The following is a 17890-nucleotide window of genomic DNA, read 5'->3' as shown; positions in this document are numbered from 1 at the left end:
CACTGGTAAAAACTGGCGAATGCACCCTATTGTGACTGGTCCAGAGGCTCCATGTATACTGGGAATCGATTACCTTAGGATGGGATATTTCAAGGATCCCAAGGGGTATCGATGGGCCTTTGGGATAGCTGCTGTAAACACAAATGGTGTTAAGCAGCTGTCAACTTTACCTGGTCTGTCAGATGATCCTTCTGCTGTGGGGTTGCTCCAGGTAAAAGACCAAGAGGTACCAATTGCCACCAAAGTGGTTCACAGACGGCAGTACCGCACCAATAGGGACTCATTGCTCCCCATTCAAAAGCTAATTCGCCAATTAGAAAATCAGGGAGTGATTAGCAAAACGCACTCGCCTTTTAACAGCCCCATATGGCCAGTGCGTAAAACCAGTGGGGAATGGAGGCTGACGGTAGATTACCGTGGCCTGAATGAAGTTACACCTCCATTAAGTGCTGCTGTACCAGACATGCTAGAACTCCAGTATGAACTGGAGTCAAAAGAAGCTAGGTGGTATGCCACCATTGATATTGCTAATGCCTTCTTTTCCATCCCATTGGCTGCAAAATGTAGGCCACAGTTTGCTTTTACCTGGAGAGGTATTCAGTATACCTGGAACCGTTTACCCCAGGGGTGGAAGCACAGCCCAACAATTTGCCATGGATTGATCCAAGCTGTTTTGGAACAGGGTAATGCTCCTGAGCACTTGCAGTATATTGATGACATTGTGGTGTGGGGCCATACAGCAGCAGAGGTTTCCAAGAAAGGGAAACAGATAATCCAAATTCTTTTGAAAGCTGGTTTTGCCATTAAGCGCAGCAAGGTGAAGGGGCCTGCCCAGGAAATCCAGTTCTTAGGTATAAAATGGCAAGATGGACGTCGTCACATCCCAGCAGATGTGATTGACAAAATCACTGCTATGTCTCCGCCCACAAATAAAACAGAGACCCAATCTTTTCTGGGAGTAGTGGGCTTTTGGAGAATGCATGTCCCAAACTACAGCCACATAGTGAGCCCTCTCTATCAGGTAACACGGAAGAAGAATAATTTCTCATGGGGTCCTGAGCAGCAGCAGGCTTTTGAGCAGATAAAACAAGAAATAGCCCGTGCCGTGGCCTTGGGGCCAGTACGGACGGGACAGGATGTGAAGAACATCCTCTACACTGCTGCTGGAGAGAAAGGTCCCACCTGGAGTTTGTGGCAAAGAGCCTCAGGAGAGACCCGAGGCCGACCCCTAGGATTTTGGAGTCGAGCATATAAAGGGTCTGAGGAGCGCTACACTCCGACTGAGAAGGAGATCTTAGCCGTGTATGAGGGGGTTCGGGCTGCTTCTGAAGTAGTTGGGACAGAGGTTCAGCTTCTTCTAGCACCTCGCTTGCCAGTAATAAACTGGATGTTTAAAGGACAGGTTCCCTCCACCCATCATGCTACTGATGCCACTTGGAGTAAGTGGATTTCATTAATTACTCAACGAGCTCGAATGGGAAAACTCAGCCGTCCTGGAATTGTAGAAGTGATCATGGACTGGCCTGAGAGTAAAAAAATTGAAACACCACCTACAGAAGAGGTATCACGTGCTAAAGAGGCACCACCATACAATGAGCTACCAGAAAACGAAAAGAAATTTGCCCTGTTCACAGACGGATCATGTCGTATTGTAGGGAAGCATCGCAGATGGAAAGCTGCTGTATGGAGCCCCACACGACAAGTTGCAGAAGCCACCGAAGGTAAAGGAGAATCAAGTCAATTCGCAGAGGTAAAGGCTGTTCAGCTGGCTTTAGATGTGGCTGAACGGGAGAGGTGGCCAATGCTTCATCTTTATACTGATTCATGGATGGTGGCAAATGCCTTATGGGGGTGGTTGCAACAGTGGGAAAATGATAATTGGCAACGAAAGGGTAAACCTGTTTGGGCTGCTGAACTGTGGAAAGACATTGCTGCCCGAATAAGGAACATTGTTGTAAAGGTGCGCCATGTAGATGCTCATGTGCCTAAAAGTAAGGCTACTGAAGAACATAAAAATAACCATCAGGTTGATCGAGCTGCCAAAATTGAGGTGGCTCAAATAGACTTGGACTGGCAGAACAAGGGTGAATTATTCCTAGCTCGGTGGGCCCATGAGACTTCAGGTCATCAAGGAAGGGATGCAACATATAAGTGGGCCAGAGACCGAGGGGTGGACTTAACTATGGACGCTATTGCTCAAGTTATTCATGATTGTGAAACATGCGCCATAATTAAACAAGCCAAGAGGATGAAACCTATTTGGGGGGAAGGGCGATGGCAAAAGTATAAATATGGAGAGGCATGGCAGGTTGATTATATCACCTTGCCACGATCCCGCAATGGTAAGCGTTATGTACTCACCATGGTGGAGGCAACCACTGGGTGGCTCGAAACATACGCAGTACCCCATGCTACCGCCCGAAACACCATATTAGGGTTGGAAAAGCAAATCCTGTGGCGGCATGGCACTCCAGAAAGAATTGAATCAGATAATGGGACCCATTTTAAAAATTCCCTTGTAACCACTTGGGCCAAAAATCATGGCATCGAGTGGATTTACCATATTCCCTATCATGCACCAGCTTCTGGTAAGATTGAACGATTCAATGGGTTGTTGAAAACTATGTTGAAAGCAATGGGTGGCGGAACGTATAAAAACTGGGAGAACCATTTAGCAGAAGCCACCTGGTTGGTCAACACTCGAGGATCTAGTAATCGTAATGGTCCTAACCAATCCAGCTCCCTACGTACCGTGGAAGGAGATAAGGTTCCTGTAGTACACATAAAGAGCGTATTGGGAAAGACAGTTTGGGTCCTTCCAGCGTCTGGAAAGGGCAAACCTCTCCGGGGTACTGTCTTTGCCCAGGGACCTGGGTGCACGTGGTGGGTGATGGACAAAAATGGGAATGTTCAGTGTGTACCACAAGGGAATTTGATGTTGGGGGAGTGCAGCCAATGATTTTCCTGTAAATATATAGGTAGAGTCTCAGAAAATATTTCAATTAGGTACAGAATAGTTCAATTAGGTATAGGACTTAAGATAGAGTGGATTAATGTTAAGGAAACACTTTTTCTCTATATACCTTAATTAGGCATTCTGTAAGCAAGTTTTCCATCTGGACTCTATATCCTGCACTGGCCATGCATGTGTAGAGCACACATGGAAAGAAGTATAAGTCAAAAGGAAATTTGCTGTGGTGGCTGGGAAAGGATGAGTGCACCTTGATGTGGGGGACGCCCTACTAGCACTGCCTTTCCCCTCTACCGCTGACATATTTTCCTTTTTCTGGCAGTTTTGCCATTTTCTCAAAATTAATAAATAGTAGGTTAGGTTATAGAGTTTTGTTCTCAACTTAGGGATTTGTATGGAATAAATATAGATTGTTGAGAAAAAATAAGGTTGCTGATTATTCACAATTATACATATGAGTGTGTATGTATGTATAAATATAATGTAATGATGTAGAATAAGGGGTGGAATGTCATGGTTTAATAATTTTGTAATTTTTGCTATCAGTATTCCACATCATAACATCATATAAAGCATGAATAATTTTACTGAATCTGCAACTTATCAGAAGAAGACTACATCTCCCAGGGAACAACACGATAGGTCACGGGACCTGGACTCTATATTAACTCTGTCGCAGAACAGACTGACGTCTTTCGAGTTCTGGCGTTCAGGGGAGTGTGTGGGAGCCTTCAGCCGTTCGCCTAGATTCACAGTAGGCCTCTCGGTTACGGGACTCATTCTCTCTCCTATTTTGCTTGATTCGTTAGCTCAATTTCAATTATATTGTATTATATTGTGTTATCCTGTATTTCGATATAGTATTTAGTAAATAAGTGTGCCTCCTTAGATCGTTGCCGCTGTTTTCTTTTCCTAATTAACTTTTTCCTTTCGGCCTAGGGCCCCTCCGGGGCCTACGGCCCCCTGTCACGGACGCAGGTGGATTTTTAGTTCAAACCGTGACAGTTGGCAGAAAGATGGTGCTCCCATTCACCTTTCCCTTGGTCTCAGTTTCACCCGCTGCTGTTCTGACAGATCCGTCAGACAGGATTAATTTGTTTGTTTGCTTCCGAATATTTGCAGATTTACAGTTTACATCTCAGCACCCAACTGCAGCGTTTGGGAGGAAAGAGAGTCAACTGCAGCCGCTTGAAACATGGGAGCATAAATCCCTAAAAGGTCAGTGGGTTGCTTTGCTGCAACAGCAGCACTACAGCAAAGTTGTCATGCTCCCAAACAACGGAGCGCGGCTGTTGGCTGGACACACAGACCTCCACCCAGGGAGGTGGTGGAGTCAACGTCCCTGGAGGTGGTCAAGGAACATTCAGATGCTGCACTAAGGTTACAGGTTAATTAGACGGGCTGAGCTAATCACCTAAGAGCACCGTCAGAACAACAACGAGTGATGGCAAGAGGCAGGGGCTCCCAAGCAGGCTCTCTGCAGAGGCAGCACAGTTTGGTTTCTCCTTCCAGCACACCCAGCAACGAAGGGAACAGAGAGGAAAAAATAAAAGCAAGGAACCGTCTTATTTAACTGTTTTTATGTTGGCAAAATGATTTGTGCCACAGTATTTCCATAGGAAGTGGGACCATTATTCTCCTGTAGGAACACATTTGGTTTGAAAAGTATCACCGGACAGAACGTGAAAATCAAACCAGATGAATTATTCACAGCCCCCGATCAGAAGTGATCATTATTTCTGATGTTCCAAACTGTGATTAGGATTCAGTGCTCAGATGCCATTTGCTCCCTGAATAACACCAGCGACACAGAACTGCACAGCACACATACATTACGCACAAGTTTTATACATATAATTTTATACACATCTTCTCCCAATAGATCTTTGCCTTAATGTAACCATTAACAGATAGTAAAAACATGATATTAACTAACGTTCGCTTTCATGGCACTCATAAACGCCGTTCGTTTGACACACAGTGTCAACACTAATCATGGCCTAAAATTAACACCAAAATTGACTTCAACATTAATTGCGCTATCGATGTGAGCAGTAATACACACACTGATGCAGTGACAAATTGACTACTGGTGGCAGCCAGGGCTGCTGACAATGTGCACTGAGGGAGGAGCAGCGATGCTGACCTCAGCCGCCCCGAGAGCTGAGTGTGGGGCTGGGGGACCTGGCAGTGCCACCCATGGGCAGGGGGACCTTCCAGGGCCTGTGATCCCTGCAGCGGTGCTATTTCCTCCTATCCCACCACAAGGACGGTGCTGGAGCCCCGGGACTTCACTTAATTGAACTTAACCCCAGCAAAAAACATTGCCTTGTTCCCATGCATCTATACTGTACACGAGTCTTATATGTTAGAAATGTATATAAAACGTGTGTACATTTGTATGTCAGTATTTATTATGTACTGAAGTTGTAATAAGGAAGGAAATGTGGCAGCTGTAGAGCCCTGCACATAAGCAGTGGGTGCCAGCCCACTCCTCCTGCCATGCACACTCATGCCAGTGCTGGGAGAACACAGGTACAGGCATTTGGTTCCCTCCATAGAGCCTGTCCATCCCAAAGTTAAACCCAAACACTGAATCACTGCACAGCCGTGGGCAAGGTATGCTTTATTGAGAACAAACACACCCCCAGAAACTTCACTTGATGCAGCTGTACCCATTTTTGTGTTTCACCACTGGATCCTAACACCCAGAAGAAAGCCTCTCCGCACTCACCCATGTCCAAAAGCCAGAACACTGTTTTTTGTGTTCAGTGCTGCCTTGGTTTCTTCCACCAGACCCAGGGCACTTGGGTGGCTGATGTCCAGTGAAAGTAGGTAGACACACAGAGCTCTGAAAGGAAAGCTCTAACAACTGCTAAAGACTGCAAAACTAGCTTGGACTGCACCCACATCTGTGTTGCAAGGTTTGTAGCTATCCCCAAGACAACTAAAGGCATCGTGTTGAACTAAATCATATTCTCCATAAATTCAAACTCTTGTCTGAACCCACAGGTTAATTGGGAACATCACTGCCAGCTTTTGCAACAAAACAGAGCATTCTGGACAAAGGTTTCCAAACAAAGTGCTAATACCTTTTTCCAGACAGGTGCAAAGCTTGAAAACTTCAGCCAGAACAATTCACATCTCATAAGATAACAGAGCGATGGATCACAGAGACCACAAGAGTAACCTTCATTAGGAACTACCCGCGTTGTAGGCAAACGTGTACCCAAGTGATCAAAGATATATGTCAAGATACAAGATAAAACTTTGCATCATCGCTTCTACGCTCCACCAATGAAGGCATCTGAACAAAACCCTGCAAGAAATCTGGGCTACATTCTTATAAATGTCCAAAACTGTGTACTATGTTCCACTCACCAGCAGATATTCTATCTTTTGCTAAAAACAAGTCTCCCATTTGCAGCAAGAGTGTGTTCTGCACCAACCCAGCCCCTGCACCTCACTGTGACACCCGAGCAACTCGCTGATAAGGGCTAAAATCATTCTGCCAATGGAGGATCACCTCCTGAAATTGTACCGTCAGTATTTCAGATGAGGAGCCACCACTCGCTGTGCAGCACAAATAGTTGTCCAGCTTCCCTGTTATTTAAACCTATTCTCAGTGCCACAGGGGCCTCCAGGTCAGGATTGCTCCCACAATTCATCAAGAGGAAGGACTGGGAAATACAAAGGGAATCAACCATTTTTACAGCAATCTCCGTTAGGTTTGGGGTGGGGTGTGAAGATGGACGGGTGTTTCCATTCACCTTCACGTTAATTCCCCACCTTTGCCACCCCTCATTCTCCACTCTCCCAGAAGCGCTTATCTGCCTGCTGTACGGAGCCCAGCGGATGTTTTAATACCCTGTGCCTGTCATAAGATGCAGGGACACGGGGTGACAAAGCAGAACGTGCAGTTCAACTCCGAAGCTGTGCTCGTATAAAATTCATTAGCTACACCTTTGAGCCTCAGGCGATCCACGGAGCTGATGAAGCAGCGCCGCTGCAGCCCTCTGCCCAGTGCTGGCTGCAATGTCACCTGGCCAGGGAAAGGTGCCTGCCAACACACCTCCAGCAAGGATTACTTCTGAACCTCACGCTGCTGAGAAGGAAAAACTGTGACATCTAGTGCCAAGAGGGAAAATGACACATTTAAAGGGAGACACATGCAGGGTGAGGCGGGGTGCTGCCGCAGGCTCTACTCACACTCACTTTCTCCCTGCCCATGGAGATCAGTTGGTTCTTATCAGCAGGTGGTGCAGTCCCACTTCTGGGACCACCCAAACCCATCCTCCCCAACATTCCCACATCTCAGCCACATGCTTCTGTCCCACACTGTGGAGATCTGAGCCAGAACCACGCAGGACTATGCTGCTAAGAAAGGCTTCTGTTTATTTATTTATTTTAAAATTAAACTAGCAGGAATGTTAGAAGGCTTGTGCCATAATCTAGATCCAAGCAATGGTATGAACTTGAAATTTCCTCATGAAAAACACTTTAGTGCAAATGTACTTTTGTAACCTCACGCGATTCGTTTTCTTTCACCTGTATAAACTCTGACCATTTCAATGCCTCATGTCTACTTAAAATGAGAATGGAGATGGGTCGAGCACCCACCTTCTGCTGCTTCGTTCTTGATGTGGTCACAGTGGTGCATCCAGTGCCCCATTTGTCCCACAGTCCTCACCCAGTAACGTACTCAGGAGCATCAGAAGGGAGCTACTGACCAGTGTTTGATTCTGCTGATAAAATACTGTCTCCTTCAGCTCTCCTGTGTATAACTACCAGCTCTGAAAATTATTTTGCAAATTGTCTTTAAACTTTTTAGGATTGCAAATTCAATCTTACCAAGCATGCTGGCTTACTGAAATGATACGGTAGCAGACAGAGCTAACTGGAGCAGTCTCACATGTAAGCACAGGTGTCAAAAGCAGCCAGCATTCTAACAGGGGACACACAAAAAGGACTGTCTGGGAACCAGAAGACAGTTCATGAGCTTACTGAAAAGGGCCTGGAACAGACATCACCTCACAGACAGCTCCAGGCAACATCCAGGACACTGTCTGCAGCCCAAAGAAACAGCAGATGTGTTTCAGCAAGAGCTCTGGCTGTACTCAGAGGACATGGGAATGGAAAAAGGCCCCGCATTAGTGATGCCTTCTGGGCTATGAGAGCACATGGCGTGGCCAGCAGCACTGCAAGCTCCCCCGCGTGGCCATGACAGGACAGATCCTCTGCTCAGAAGGAGCAAACGCTGCCTAGGAATAAATAACAAGTTGTATTTTCATGGTCCATTAAGTCCTTGGCTTCTTTGTTGAGACTACCAGCAAAGAGATAATTACTGCCAAATGAGGTGGTGGGTTACACGAAGTGGTCATAAGCTAAACGGAGAAAAACCTCTCACATTGTGAAAGTTCTTTGAGATTTCCCATTTCACACATTTCTCTGAAAACAAAAACAGCATCAGCCTGTTTAGCCCAGAACACTGGTAGAAGAGCTGGCGAGGATGGAAGATTCCCAGCTCCGAGCTCTTTCCTCTGCCTGATATTAGAGCGGGGATTGCAGCCTCCGTTGTTGACATCCAGCTGAATGCAGTGGCCACAAATCTCCGGATTTTATGCTGGCTTCTCAATTTCAGCAGCTGGCTAAAACAATTAGGGCACTTAGCTGAGCTGAATGCTTTAAGAGGAACGTCTTGACCCCTTTTCACATGGAGAAAATGTAATTGTTCATACTGTGCAGCACAGCCCCAGCAGAACAGACAAGTCCTGCCCCAGCACAACTGATAACACACTGGTGAGGCGCTCCCTCACGTGGGGGAATAGTCTGAATCTCTTATTTAAAACAAATATAAAAGAATGACAGAATATCCTGAGTCAGAGTGGACCCACAAGGATCCTCAAGTTCAAATCCTGGCTCCACAAAGGATCACCCAAAAACCAAGCCCCATTTCTGAGAGCGCTGCCCTAATCTTCCTGGCTGCCAGCAGGCAGAACAGTGACAGGGGCCTGGATATGCTGAGCAGCAGCTGTGCTGATTACAGCTGGAACTTTCCTCTTTAGTGAGAAAAATAAAGTCCCATTCCCTTGGAAATGCCCTACCCAGCAGGCCCAGCCAGTAGCTCACTGGGGAGCAGCTCACAGCTTGGGGCAAAGCCTGCAGGCATCAACTACAGGGCATTGCTAACCAAACTGGGGGGAGCAAACACTGTAAAAGCACAACCAGCGCTCAGCGAGCACAAATTAAGGCTCTTAGAACATATTTGCTTAAATTATCCTTGCAACAGTCCCGAGTATTTCCCAATTGTGAATACGAGCAGCCCTAACAAAAAGTAAAGCCTGTGCCTGAACCCCATCAGCATCCTGCATCCACCTCTGTTGGACAGAGAGCGTCAAGAGCACGTTTGGGAAAATTTGTTTCCTCAGCTGAGAGAAATTAAACCCTAAAAGCCTCAAGTCGGCTCGTTCTGATAAAGGAAGTGCAGCAGGGAGGAATGAATCTGCTCGGCAGCTCGTCACCCCATGAATGTCACCTGTCCTTCAGAGCGCTGCCGGAGCCTCTTCCTCAGATTGACCGCTCTCCCATCTGAATGAGCGCTATTGTGTGCAGCAGCTATTGGTAACAGAATTCAATACCGACGCCTCAAACCTCATTCCAGCTGCACATGGTCCCACGGTATCCGCCTGGCAGCTGAGCACCGCCGGCCGTGGGCTGCATGCTTGGACCGCTCTCGGCAGGCAGCCAACATAGCGCTGCCCTCCAGGCCCCCACCTCGGCCCTGCTGCTGTTGGAAGGCAGGGCAGCACCTGCTGTGCACCTCTGTAAGAGGACATCTTGAGGAGACAGAGAAGCATGGGGGGATGCTGCATTTCTCTGTCCTGCTGCATTTCTCTGTCCTGCTTTCCAACGGCCGAACCCCTCAGCCTGACCACCCCAGGAGGGTCCGATCCTGCACAGGAGATAACACTGCAGATAACACAGGAGATAACACTGCACTGCAACAGCCACGCAATTCGTTTGCAGACTGAATGCTACAAAGTCTACCAAGGGTTAAATAAAACTCCTAATTTTTATTTTTTTTAGGTGGTCTTTGGGTACAGAATCTCTTATAATAAGACTATTTGTATTCATACTGGCAGAGTAAACAGTACATGTTCATGCCCAGGCAGCTCCGTGCTTGTAATTTCAGCAAGAGCAGAGCTACATCCCTGAGGGACTTTGCTGTTTCCCCAGCCACCATCCACTCAGACACTGAATGAGTGCAGAGAAAGAGAACGATGGTGGCGTAAGGCTCCGCAGCACCACAGCCCCAGCCGGGTTTAACTGTCCTACTTAAGGTGGTTCTGCCATAGGCCAGCAAGGAAGCAGTGCTCTCGTAGTCACCACTGACTAATTAGGTCCAATCTAAAAATATTATTTTTGAAACCTCCCCCCAGCGAGACATGTAATAAACAGTGATAATAAGCCCTATTTCCTCTTATCACCACCCTTGTGATGTTCTCAATGTAACAGCAACGTTTGGGCAAGTCTTATGTTCCATAACCAGTAAAAGGCACTAAGTTAGTTCAGCAATGCCAAAAGCATCAACACCATCACTTAGAACAGTTCAAATTGAAACCACTGCAGAAGCATTAACTTATGGAATCCCACCCAGCCAGGACCAAACACAAACAAAAACAACCCAAACCTGCTGCTAGTTGGCTTTCTTCTCCAGCTGCTTTAATGCTGCAACCCATGGCTTGCTGACACGACACAGCAGCAAAAGCCCATGGCTGTACGGCCTCGTCAGGCAGCTGAAGGAGCAGCAATTCATCTGGCAGCATTAGCAGCCCCTTTAGGCCCATGGAAATCACTCACTAGAGGGGGATGTTGCACACACCTTGCCCACGTGCTACACAAACACTGCAATATTTCCACAGCAAGCATAAAATTGGGTTTTCATTTTTAAGCAAATGAAAACAGTTCTGTTTAGTCTTATAAAACATATTTGGTTCAAATATAAAGCCCAGTTACTTGGAATAGCTGAACGAGCACTTTTTAATTATGAAGGAAAAAATAGCATAGGCACAGGTCTGAAATGGAATCATCATTTACTACGGAGTTTAAAATATCCATTGTATGGAAGGCATTAATTTTTAATGAAACAAAAATCCCATTTTCAAGAGAGGGATTTCATCTATGAATGACTGAATGAATAGATTTTGTGCCTGGCTTGGTAAATTTTCATTACAATTGTCAAACTTAGCCCAAGACACAACGTACTGCATGACACAGAAAGGAAAGTAGTGGTAAAGAAAGTGCAACTTGCCTCGTTTCCTCCTGGCAGCCTGTTCATGTGCACGAGCTGGCCCTGATCATCCAACACCAATTCAGTGTACGTCAGTATGTCAGACGGCAGCGGCGGTGTTGGCAGGAATGCATGTTCATTCATGGAATCCCAGAGTTTAATTAAAGACTAGAGGATGAAGAGACAAATTCTTGTCGAGAAAATGCTTTTGTTCAATGTGCTGTGAATTAACATTCAATGCAGAGAACTCTAAAATCCCCCCTCCCCACAATCTGACTGACATTATTCAGCGGGTATCGCTTATTTTGGAATTTAAACTATGAAACACAGTTTCACCCAAATTAGCATAATTCAAATTATGTGATTCGGGACAGAACCCAGCAAATCAGATACACAATCAATTCTGAAACTCATTAGCACGTTTTATAATGCATGCACTGTCCAACCTTCAGGAAGGCTGGATAACAGGGTGGTAAAACAAAGAAACACAAACAAAAAAACACAAGACTGTTTACATTTCAGGTTCTGCTGTTAGATTTATTAATGGAGATACAGCAGCAGTGTGTCAAGAATCCTGATTTTTTTCAAAGCCGACCCAATTCAGAGCTGTGCAGGACCCCAGGGAACCACTGGCAGCCATTCCAGGCCACTCGTTTCCCAACAAGCAGGGATGGCAACACACAGAAGTGCTTTGCAGGTACAGAAGTTCAGAACAATCCACAAAGCCTTAACAAAGAACACTTACCTGCCGAAACATCTCGGGAATGTCATAGACATAGGACGTCCCTAAAGACTGTGCCTGGAATCTCTTGGACTGAAGAAGGTCCTTGGTCACGTATGGGGTATTTATCAGCATCCCGTGAAGTGGTCCCTGTTTATCCCCATAAGCCTGGAACATAATCTGCAGTAGAAGACATAGCCAATTTCAGCTTAATCCACCAGTTCCACAGCCCAACCTCATTCATATTTTAACAAAAAACATCTGGATATTCCACATTGGCCAGGCTTCTTTCTGTTCCCTACAAATATGTTAATATCCACATACCCTATAACACCATGCCTCATCATGCATTACTACCCTTTGGAGACGGTGCCGGACCATAACCGTGTGGATCTGAGCATCGCTGACTTATTACTGCATCACAGCAGAAAGCAAAGTGAACAGAGCCACGTCCCCACAGAAAAAACCCGGTGACATAGATGACTTCACATTCACCAGTATTTCCCCTGACACCGTATCTATGCCGATGGATTGTGATAGCTGGGAGCAGAGAGGAGAACTCTGTTATTTATGGAGTCGAACAGCACTGTATCCGTATCTCCACTGACTGATCATGGAAGCTAGGTCAAGACTTGCATATGTCATTTGGCTTGAAGTTTTGATATTATAAGTTTAAAAGATTTTCCCAGAGTAGCAACATGAATTATCAGCTGCCATGCTTCATGGCACTATATATTCCACTCAGCCAGGACTCAGAAGGAAATCTATTTCAACTGAGAAATAAACACGAGGAGGGCTGCATAACTGGGACAGCGCTGCACAAATGCTGCCTCATAGAAATGCACCTAACAAAAGCAACATGATCAGGCTTTCTTATCAACAGAATGGCTATCAGTTCTGATAACGTAAACTACAGATGTTCTCTAATTGCAGGGCAGTTAATTGAAGAATTCCACAAGGAAGAAAATTCAGCAAATAAAGTCTATTTTACATTTTACATCCAAAGGAACAGTTAATGCTCTGTCTTCACAAACACTGCTCTGTGAAGCTGCTTTGTTGATGGGGTGTCTGCTCAGGCCAACACACATTTGGGTCAGGGTCTGTGTTAGAAACCCGTACTGATCCACAGTGACCTTCACAAGTGACCAACAAAACCTGAGGGTAAAACTCAGCTACTGCCGATTATTAAAACGTTCTTTCTCCTTCCTCGTCCCAACTCAAAGGCAGAAATGAAGTAAAACACGTGGATGCTATCTGCTCTGACATCTCCAGAACTGGACAGGCTGTGCAGCCAGGCAGCACGCTGCAAGAATTCAATGGAAGAGAGGGGGAGAAGAGGTGACTCAGCACTCTGGGCTGCACATTAATGCTGCCCAGGCGATTTATTCCATGGCTACTTCTGCATGGCAGGAAGATTATTACAGTGGGAGACGTAAACATTTCTGTATTTAAATATTTTTCATGCTTCCTATGGTTTGTGCACTTTAGGATATATAAGGATTTGAGTTAACTGTGATTTTCTTACGCCATGAAAAGCACAAAGACCTGAACAGCTGTAACAGCTACAAAAGAGCCCATTACGCTTAATAAAAATGACAGAAAAGCACCTTTCAGAGTTTTATAGCGCCCTACCCAAGCCATTCCCTACACTTTTAGAATCACAGAACATGCTGGGCTGGAAGGGACCCACAAGCATCAAGTCCAGCTCCCGGCTCCAAACACAACTACTCAAAATTCACACTGCATTTCTGAGAACACACACAAAACAATTAGAGGACACACACTTTTACAAAACAATACTGACTACACCTATGTTCTTCTTGCAAGATTACTTTACAATGATATGCTCTCCTTGGTATGGCAAAGTTTTATACTGGTATGGCCATTTTATATTACCTGAAAACACAGCAAACCACAGAAGAGCTCTATCAGGTGTAATGTGCCCCCCCCGCAAATACTTTGTGCACGAAACAACGGAGCCACACGGAGCCGTACCTGCCCTGTCCTGGAATCCGTCACCTCTTTGTACAGGCTGATGTCCAGGTAGTAGCCCGACTCGTTGGTCAGGAAGAGACGAATGGGGATGGCCTTCCCTGTCGGTGTCAACCGAATGTTGATCTTCAGCTCGGCCTGGAGGACACGGAGCTTCCACAGGCGACTCCCGTAGCGCATCACCATGCTCCGCACGGATTCTTCAATCTTAAAACACAGGAGAACTTGCCTCACCTTTCTGGACACAGCACTCCGCTGCTGCAAGCTTCTGCTCCAAGGGTAGCCCAGAACATTTTGGGGCCACAGAAAGGGAGATGAGAACTCCAAACAGAAGCACATGAGCTGCTACCAGACCCTGTTGGCTGGTCCTTCCTCATCCTGACAACTCTTGATATGCAGAAGCAGGACCCAAAACACAGGGATGGCACTGAACTCAGACCCCTCCCCCCCAGCACCTCACTCCCCAGCCAAGCACTGCATCCCCCGCACTGACCTTTCTCCTGCAAGCATAGCTCAGAATTACAAAAACAGGAAAGTGCAATCCTTGACAAACAGTTATGTAGCACTTATATGCACAATAATCATGTTTCACAGCACACGCGGTACAGTGCTTTAAATCAACAAAGTAATTACTGCTTGGAGCTTGGCCTTCTGCTGTTCTATTAAACTTTGTAATATACTACTGTTGGCAAATAGCGCATATTAAAAGAAGGCAATTTATAGGCTGTTTTTAACGTTCTTTCCAAAAAAATAAAGGCTTCCTTTTTACTGCTACCCAAGAAAAAGTCCCCCTTGCATCTGAAGGCTGCCCAACATCCAGGGCTGCACACCCCCAGCGCTCCTGACAGCTGATGGGTTGGGATTCACTGAGAGAGCATTTATTCAAAAGCAATTTAAATTACCAATTTTTAATCATGAGTTAAAGTCAGCAAGCAGAAGATCCTTACTCCGATAACCAATTCATCTTTTTAAACTTTCAGTTATTCTCATAAGGAAAGGTCAGCTCTCATATCTTCTGGTAACCATGAGCAGAATGTTGATTCCCCACCAAACGTAGCCATGCAGCCTTTACAGCGTATTCAGGACTTCCTTTGTGGTGGTCTGCTAACCAGAAATGTAATTCATGCCTACAAAATTTCCTCTATCCATTCTAATCCCTCACATCTAAAAAAAGACATAAGAAACACAAGAAGTGGTTCTTGCTAATAGCACAGGTGTTAAAGCCTTTTTTTAACCTAAAAGGCTTCCAGAGCTACCCCTAACAGCTTCTGGGTTTACACACAACATTACTTCTCTCTGGTAGTAACATTCACTGCTAGCTCCTTCCCAAGGCAAAAATATACTCCATATGACTTACACTGACAAAAAGAAATCTAACTAAAGAAGCAGTGCAGAATCTCTCAGCACTCACATGGCTCACTACTTAAAAGCAGAACTCCGAGGCTTAGAGAACTAAACAGACCCTCACGTTACCACTTCTAACACTAGACACCAACTTCTTCTGATTTCTGCTATAAAAAGGCTGGTAGGAACTGCAGGTCATTCACCAAGCCATTAAAATGCATTCAGTCAATAGGTGCACTTACACAGCATACAAAGGCAACAGCCAACCATTCATTCTGGCGTGTGAAGCTGAAGAAAAGCAAACAGTTCAGGGTTGGCAGAAGGGCCATACCTTAGACGGGTCCATGATGACAGTAGGCACAAAATTTAAGAAGATGTGATTGCAGTCAGTGCGCACGTTGGTGTTATTAAATGCCACCTCCAACTCATCCATGGCTTCCAAAAGCAATCGCTCTCCCTCGTTTTGCAGATACTCAAAGGAGGCTTCCTGCCAGACATTGTCAACAAATAATTTACCTTCTACTCCAAAATCACAGCCCAAGTAAACAGCGTTTGAAAAACTGCAAAAGGACTTGACTGAGAAAATAGGTTACATTAGTGTCAGCAGGATGTGCAGTGCTAAAACAGATCAATCACAGTCACACAGTCAGTACTCCCACCTTCTGGGTCCGCATATCCAGCTGACTTGTTTAGGTCAGCATAAATACGAACCTGGACAGGTAAAACTATTGCTTCAGTAGCAGGAGAAACACAGAGAAATAACTACTGCCTCAAAAAGTGGGGATCTCTGCCTATCCACAGCTCAGAGAAAAAATTCTGTAAGACAGAGGAATGCTGTCTTCAAGAAATGCGCCTGCAGAGTCAGCGTGAGCAAAGAGAGGGCACACAACTGCAGCACTCCATGTGTGCTATATTCAAATATTCTCAAGGCAAATTCTCAAGTGATTTACAGAGTTTTATAGGCTGTCCTGGAAAGAATCCTCAGCTGGGTGACAAAACTCACCTTGGTAACTAGGTCCGAATGCCTTATAATGGCCCTCACAAAGAACCTGTAGTCTGTCACTTCTGTTCCTACTTCAACTTTAGCTGCTCCCAGGTAGAGATGCATTTTGTGGTTGGCACATGGAATGGCAGTGAGGTCAAAGTTTCGCATTCGGTTCAGCTCCAGCTGGAAAGCCAGAGCTGGCTCCAGATGGCGGTAGATCCTGTCTTCTTCAAACTGGAGGAACACAGCAGGTGCAGAGAGGGAAGGATGTACAAGAAGAGGTGCATGTACTAAAGGCTAAACATATGCACTAAAAGGCTAAAAATTCAAACTAAATTGTTGAATTATTAATTGTGGAACACACACTGCAAAACAGCGAGTTCTCAAGCTCTTTCCCCAAGAACCCTCTTTTTCATGGAAACCAAGAAATTTGGTATTGAATCATTATTATACAACTTCTACACTTCCCCTGTTACACTATGAATGAAACCCACAAACACAGAAGCTTTAAATCAGTTTCCAAATGCATTAATTTTTTATCCCACGTTATCAGAAACTTGTTATTGTTCCTGAAATCTATTGCTGTGTGGGAAGGTGAAGATACCACATTGTACAGTGAAGCTGAGCTGAAGCAGCTCCCTGTGACACTGGCATGAACAGCTATGTGAGAGGATACTGTAAATGCTTAGAGGAAAGAATGTAGGCTGTACAACTTACCTTATCCCTGGCACGGAACGTGAAGAACTTTGGAAATTCCCTCTGTTTGAATGCAAAAATAATGACATTAGTCCTCCAAAAGTTATCCACCTGGAGCAGCACCGTAACAGAGGAGATCAATGAAGTTGTTCCAAGCTACTTCTATAGTATTACAGAGCACTGGAAAATCAAGTTACCCCCAACAAGGCAGCAGAGGTAGTTCAGGCCTGTCTTCACCACCAATGCAGCAGATGCTACTCGATTGGCTTTTTATTGTTGTCAATTATTAACAGACAATACAATTGAACTGTCCAGATATGGCAGTGGGAAACTTCTTCTAGTTCTATTAATACTATGGTGACTGTGGAAACACTTGGAAGCTATACAATCACATTAACACCTTATTATGTAAGCTGATGTACATGAAACAACAAACTATGATCAGTAACTATCTTCATATCCCTACTGCTAGAAACATCCTCTTTCCAAGGAAGATTATGAATTGTAATAACAAAACTTCATCCCATGTATAAAGTAGTACTCCAGAAAAACCTCCCAACTATGATTAGGTGTCTCTGTTATTCTATTGCTCAGATTAAATCCTAGTAAATTGTAAAGGGTTTACATTTTTTGTGGTGTATTGCTTTTCTCAGAAGGCAGCCAGTCCAGACAGCATCCTGCTATGTAAGCCCTTCAGTTCCATCCAAGAAAAGTCATCTGTTTCTGTAGAACTGCACTTGCACACGCTTTGCACCAACATGAGAACACTTCAGGTAATACAAAGGAGCACAAACAACTGGCTGGAGCTGTCTTACTAAGAAATAAAGGCGGTGTCTGACTTGAAGTCACTGAATTTCCAAATCACATTTTCACTGTCAGTAAGGACGTGCA

General features: G+C 45.2%; 1 protein-coding gene across 12 annotated transcripts in view; it reads right to left on the bottom strand.

Annotated features, from left to right (window-relative positions):
- Positions 1-17890, bottom strand: part of ACACA (acetyl-CoA carboxylase alpha) — a 118850-nt gene that overhangs the window by 41428 nt on the left and 59532 nt on the right. For all 12 annotated transcript variants that reach the window (XM_032448510.2, XM_085521971.1, XM_032448512.2 and 9 more), the window contains 6 exons: positions 17021-17062; positions 16322-16537; positions 15650-15805; positions 13978-14181; positions 12007-12162; positions 11283-11429 (listed from right to left, as the gene is read on the bottom strand). In XM_032448510.2, the coding sequence (XP_032304401.2) occupies positions 11283-11429; positions 12007-12162; positions 13978-14181; positions 15650-15805; positions 16322-16537; positions 17021-17062 (921 nt within the window). The remainder of the gene's footprint in view (positions 1-11282; positions 11430-12006; positions 12163-13977; positions 14182-15649; positions 15806-16321; positions 16538-17020; positions 17063-17890) is intronic.

This window comes from Coturnix japonica, chromosome 22 (assembly GCF_054131305.1).
Source record: "Coturnix japonica strain WE chromosome 22, WE-NBRP24, whole genome shotgun sequence".
NCBI classification, from domain to species: domain Eukaryota; kingdom Metazoa; phylum Chordata; class Aves; order Galliformes; family Phasianidae; genus Coturnix; species Coturnix japonica.
The sequence above is the reverse complement of the archived record's forward strand: the minus strand, read 5'-3'. Positions and strand labels throughout refer to the sequence as shown.